The sequence below is a fragment of the Danaus plexippus genome, chromosome 24, assembly GCF_018135715.1.
Source record: "Danaus plexippus chromosome 24, MEX_DaPlex, whole genome shotgun sequence".
NCBI lineage: Eukaryota > Metazoa > Arthropoda > Insecta > Lepidoptera > Nymphalidae > Danaus > Danaus plexippus.
This window is the reverse complement of record NC_083552.1, coordinates 1,533,416-1,539,864: the sequence shown is the minus strand read 5'-3', so window position 1 is coordinate 1,539,864 and position 6,449 is coordinate 1,533,416. Positions and strand designations below refer to the sequence as shown.

Genomic DNA, 6,449 nt, shown 5'->3' with positions numbered 1-6,449 from the left:
TATAATATAGAAGGGGGAAACGTTTTCCGTTTTCCGGCGTTCCAAATTAAAAGTAAAACGCTGACCCGAATTCGAAATTCGAAATCCCCTCACCACTACAAAAACAATACGGACACCAATAGACGCGCACTATAAAAGGCAGGTATCGCCAACCCTCGGGAAGAATTCAGTTTTGCAAAAATATACGAATAGTTATACGACTGTGGGGTGGCTGAGAGGCGTGGGGGCAGGAAGTGGGCTGAAGGAGTGCGGTGGGGGGAGAGGGGGGCTCCTAAAAACGGTTAAGTAGCTCCCCTACCCTCTATAACTATTTTATGTGGTCCCCTTAGAAAGACAGTGAGATGGGGCCGCGGTGATACGCCTATAGCGCACTTCGGTTGGGGGAAGTGAAATTTTAACATGTCTAGTCCGTTAAGAATTCATGTTGGATTTATAATTAAATGTCTAATTAGGGTATTGCTGCGTTTATGTATTCCGCTCGCATGAATTTTAATTTTTGTTTAGGATCATGTTGGTTATTGAGGATTCGTTAATATTAAATCATTATTTTAAAGTTTTTATTAATTTTGATTATGACCTCAAAAATTATCTAACGTTTATTTTCTTTTATCCATTTGCCTACATCATAAGAGTAATAAATTGAAGTAGGTATGTTTAATATTTCATATTTACCATTAAGATATTATTTTCTTGCGGTTACATCTCAAAACGCTTATAACACATTAAATTTGAATTACCAACAAAATAATTCAAACAATAATAAATTTTTCTACCATCACTTGATAGTCGATAACAAAATTAATAGGGATCGTAAATAGCCTTTCAATGATAATACAAGGCTTATTTATTACCTTAGCCGTATAAAATGACACGCTTTTATTAAAATACCTACACTCCGCCGATATTTCATAAAATACATTTGAGCACTTATAACGCAACAGCTAATATTTTAAGCGATCATAAACTAACTTCACTTGAAGACGATGCGTCTAATACAATATTTTACCACTAACTGTAGTCTGAACTATAACTCATTCACCTGTCTCCACTTGTCCTCAAAAGAACAGGTTCTGTCTGATTTTGTTCTCGTTTATGAGATCGTGGGAAGTAAGTTTTTGTAAACCTGTTTTTTAGACTAAGGGTTGATTCAAATATACGTCTGACTTTGTTTACCTTATTCCCATAATATTGTGATTGTTTTTAAGGTCATATGAATTGTTTATTACTATAATTAATACTATATTTTTGTGATAAGAAAGTAACTTTATTTTTGTATATGTCCAAATTTTTAAAATCTTAGAGGACTAAACGTAATATTAAAATAAAATCTTTGCTACTATTATAGAAATAGGTTTTAGTCATATTAATCAAAATGTTATTAATTCTATGATTTAATAGTTTTTTAAATATAGAATGTCTTATATCAGAGTAAAAATGAATAAGGAGCTATCCAAAGACCTCGTGGGAAATGTCGAACAAACAGAACAGCATTTCAATTTAACATAAAACTCGTTCGAGTAAACTAGATCCGAGTATAAATATAACAGGTTAAGATATATTTCTTAACTTTATAGAATTCCCACACGTCACTTTCATTGATGCTACCGTCCGAGGGTCGATAACAATTACAGATTAGGAATAGCGCGAACCGGTTACAGTACGGGTCCGGACGATCCAGTTAGACATCTTACTAGCGGTTCACTCGCTTACTGTCATATCGAAGACGACCTACATGCTGTGGTACGAGAATTAATATCAATCAATACATTACGAAACAAAGTCCCTCGCCGCGTCTGTCTGTCTGTCTGTTCGCTATACACGGAAAAACTACTGCACCGATTATCCAACAGTTATCACCACTCGATAGCGTGATTTTCGAGGAAGGTTATAGTATATAATTTGTTAAGTTTTTGTATTTACTTGTATTAAATAAAATAATAATGTCTTACATAATTTTAGTGTGCCGAATGTTGCGAGTCTCTGCGCGTTTGCTTGTACCCATGTAAAAAGCCAACGTCTAAGGCGCACCGAGGGGGCGGGAGGGGTCTGAGGGGCGCGAGCGGCGGGGGGGGAGAGCGCGGTTCGTGTACACACCTGTCGTGCGTCTGTGTGGGTGCTCGCAGTGCTCTATGCATGTGTGTGTCTATATTTTCATTTCAATAGTTTTTACTGCAACCGTAGGCGTGAGTGTGAGTGTGTGAGTTAATGCCGTATTGATTCAGGCGGTTGTTGGCAAGAAATTTATTATCTTTAAGATAATTTACAAGTAAACTTGTATCGCCGTTTTATGGGTTTAGTTTATGTGCTCTAAGTGGCTCTGTTACTGTTGGCTTTGTTAAGGCTGTATTGTATATTAAATATGAGTGCCATAGATTTAATAACTCTATAGTCTGTGGCCGTCTTGAGACGCGTTCGTGTTTTATAGTTTCCAAGTGACATTAGTATAATGTCAAAGTTTTGACAGCGATTGATTTTTTTTTTTTTAATATTTATTTATTTGTAAAGTAAAACATATTGTATGGGGAATGACAAATTTCTCAGATTGTTTTAACCCGTGTCATATTGCTGCTTTGGCTGAAACCTGAACATTGTATATTTTAACACGAATTAATTCTTCTTACTTCTTACACTTCCTATCATTATCTATTTTTATGTTTGTCTTTTGAAGTAAAGAGAAACATGAAATTACTCTCAGATATAAATAGTTTAATGTATAACATCTACATGCAGTTGTACAAAGTGAAGTTACTTTCATCTCCGTAGTTCCGAAAATATAGAAATACTTATAAATATGTATAACCTCCTTAAAAAAAAGTTCTCATTTGTTCTCCAAAATAATTAAAATATTTTAGAGAATCACTTTTGATTTTTAGAGAAGGTTATTTGTGGTTTTAAATCATGTAGCTGTTAATTACATTGCACTATAAATATTCAAAAGTGTAAAAGTATTTTTTATATTCTATTATTGTATTATATGTATAGTCATACCTTCATTTATTATATCCGACATTAAAAGAATATGTTACATTAAATGGAAAATATAATATAATTTATTATCAGACCGGAGGGTTGCGGACCTCTGAGCGCGGTTTGAAAAAGCGACGTCTAAGGAGGCAGAGGGAAGGGGGCCTTATATTTTAAGATGGCTTCCGAGCGCGAATATCGACGCGGTCCCCGGGCCCCCCGCGACCCCGGGCCCCCGCGACCCCCCCACAGGACCCCACCTCGCGCTGATTTGTAGGGGACTGTTTTATGTTTTTGAAACTGCATGGAATTCTGATGGGTTTTCTACGATCTGATCTGATTTTATGTTAAGTGGTACTGTATTTGTCTGTATGGGGTCTCGCTGTTGTCTTTAAGGTGTCAGATTAAATTGGTTATAGTTTATAAGATTATATCTTGTTTCTAACTTATATTGATTCATTAAGATTATTGGAGCTTTAATCGTCCGTGCCAAGTAAGGACTATACCCCGGCGTTGCGCGGCTTTATAGTATTTTTATAATTAATTTTCTGATATAAGATATTTTTAATATAATATTTGCGAACCATTGACAGCGTTTAAATTTCTCTTAATATAGTAATTGTTTACTATTTAGCATATTATTCATGTTATTAAACACACACACACTCACACACACACACATATATATATATATATATATATATATATAAATATTTTATCTTTGTCACAATGTTCTTATATTATCTGTATGCTTCTTGCTGTCATTAAATCATTTTGACATATAATTCTATAAAGAATAGTCATAGTATTATATAATTTGTATGTAACTTTATATATAATATCCAATGGATGAAGAGTCCGAGGCCCGTCCATCACCAGACAACTTCCTCGACTACTTACCCTGGGCCTGCAAACAGTTGCAGATGCAATGCGAAATCGCTATCACCAAAATATATCAAAGTTTGTATATATTATGAATTTTCTTATTCAATTTGATTAGATTTTATATTTCTGAGTTAATTTTAATTTGAATGGATTTCATTGTCATTATTATAATTATTTTCTTCTAGATGAGTACGTCAGTGTGGCTACGGCGGAAAAATCTAAGAGGATCAAAAGCAAGATTAAGTTGACAGCATCCCGTTACGATGTCAATTCAGATCAGTACAGAGATGATGTCTCAGAGGCTGGTCTCCAGCCGATCGTAGTGGACAACAAGGTCATCAGAATATCAGCTGTTTACGATTCATTTGATAACTTAGTTGAGATTCGTTTCGAGAGGAACTTGAATATACCGCGGATGGTGTTGAAGGTGATAGCTCTCATCATCAGGTTCCAGTCATTCATCAGCAAGGTCACCATCAGGGGCGGCATGGACAAATACACCGTGTACGAAATCAATAAAATGATGACTTCATCAAACCTAACAGAGATCTGTTTCGACGGAGCGTTCCTCAAGGAAGCCAATTACGACATCCTGCTGGAAAACAGCACCTCCATACGGAGCCTGTCGCTGTCCAGGTGCAAGATCGGCGATGACGTCATCAAGAAAATATCAGCCAAACTGACGTTCCCGTCACCGGCGTCGCTGACTCTAAATATTCTCAATATATCAACTAACAGATTGACCGATGTCGGGGCGAAGTATATAGCGGAGGCTCTGCGGACTAATAGACGGCTGTGTTACCTTAATGTGTCCGGTAACAGAATCACCGATGATGGACTGGGTTACATCCTGGATAGCCTGGTAGAGTTCCCGTTGAGCTGTGACGAACTGATATCAGCTAGAGCCAGGCATATGCTGTATCTTAAACAAAAGAACGTACTCATAGAAAGAATGATAGACGAGATAAAAGCCGGTGAGTTTGACAAACGCGCGGCGAGAAGAAAGTCTACTCGAGTCCCGGCGATAAGAAGAGGCAAGCTGGAAAAGGAATCGTCCCTGAAATCTCTCGCTGACGCGAAGAGCCTCGCTAACATGGACATATTTTATTACGACAAGGCCGTCAGTGTGGTTGAGAACACGCTGGGGGAATTCAGCGATCCGTACAGCGCTGGCAACACCATCGAGAGATACGGAACCGTGTATTGCATGGGATGCAACTCCCTCTGCTACCTGAACGTGGCCTATAATAACTTATCATATCTATCAGTCAAGAAAATCCTCAGCGTTTTGTTGCACCAGAAACTGGTTGATAGAAAACCTAGGGGTTTGATCAATTTGTGCATCGAAGGGAACAGTCTACCAGCATCATGTAGGGAGCTTGTTCAGGTCGATGACCTCCTAGAAGCAGGTCTCGTGGCCCACTCCAGGAGATACTCCAACACCTCCAAGAAACGCCCCCAATCAAAGACTACGCCGCGTTGATTACATTATTACTATTATTATTTAGTTTTAATCGAATATATATATTTTTTGAATTAATCATCGTTATTGTCACTTCTAGTTTATATTATTAAATAAATATATTAATTTAAATTCTGTTTCATTTCTAATTAATCGTATTTGAAAATTTCCAAGGATTATAATAAAGTCGTAATACATTTATAAAATTTGTTATAAAAAAAAAATTGTTTGAAAAAACTAAAATATTTCTTTTATAAATTCGTCATAGAGAATATCTTTTGTTATGAACATTTCTCCAAACGCCTGCTATTATCCTACACTAAGTCATCAGAATATTTTAAATCCACGTCTTTATACTACAATACATATTATATTGACTTTGTTAATAAAAAAATCCTTAACTTCTAATTTTTATTTTTTCATATAAAGCAATGGTTTAATACATTCTGCCAAGATAATTCTGATTCAAAACAAATAATCAATCCTCCATACAAAAACTATAAAATGTTAATATTAAATAATACATATAAGTAATATTTTATATAGGACATAGTATTTAGCATACATGCTTTGGTAACCGAGTTTATATATACACAACCTCTCTCTGTACACGTGTGTAACTTAAATAGGTATTTTAATACATTACTACATATAAGGATGAGATTCAAGATGGCGACCGAGCAGTTCTTAGCGCGGTGAGACTGCGGTCACGTATACATGGAGATGGATTATTATATATTATATACAATTATTTTTGTCTGTATATATTTAATATAAAATGCTGTTTTCTATATTACTTTGTTTTAATTATTTATAAAAATGTTATAATTATTTTCTTATAAGAATGTTTTTAATATAACAGAGCATGATATAATGATTTGTATGTAATATTTATTATGTATTATTTATAAAAAGCCGTTTCCGTATATGTTAGTTGAGGCTTGCAAAGTTATAATATCGCCGGTTTTCGCGAAGGGGGCTCGTCTTGGGTGGTGGGAGTCTCGAGGAGGATGGGGGGAATCCCAGGAAGGGGGAGTCCCGGGGAGGGAGCCTCTACTTCACGGCTTACTTATTTACATAATTACGTTTAATTCCCTCCTATCTTACACATATGAATATATTGAGGAAAGTTTATTCT

At 35.7% G+C, this 6,449-nt stretch overlaps 1 protein-coding gene across 1 annotated transcript; it reads left to right on the top strand.

Moving 5' to 3' along the window:
* Positions 1 to 3,780: 3,780 nt before the first annotated feature.
* On the top strand, positions 3,781 to 5,396 carry LOC116775960 (uncharacterized). Its single transcript, XM_032669030.2, has 2 exons — positions 3,781 to 3,924; positions 4,035 to 5,396. The coding sequence occupies exons 1-2, from the start codon at positions 3,810 to 3,812 to the stop codon at positions 5,330 to 5,332; spliced, it is 1,413 nt and encodes a 470-aa protein (XP_032524921.2). The 5' UTR covers positions 3,781 to 3,809; the 3' UTR covers positions 5,333 to 5,396.
* Positions 5,397 to 6,449: the final 1,053 nt, after the last annotated feature.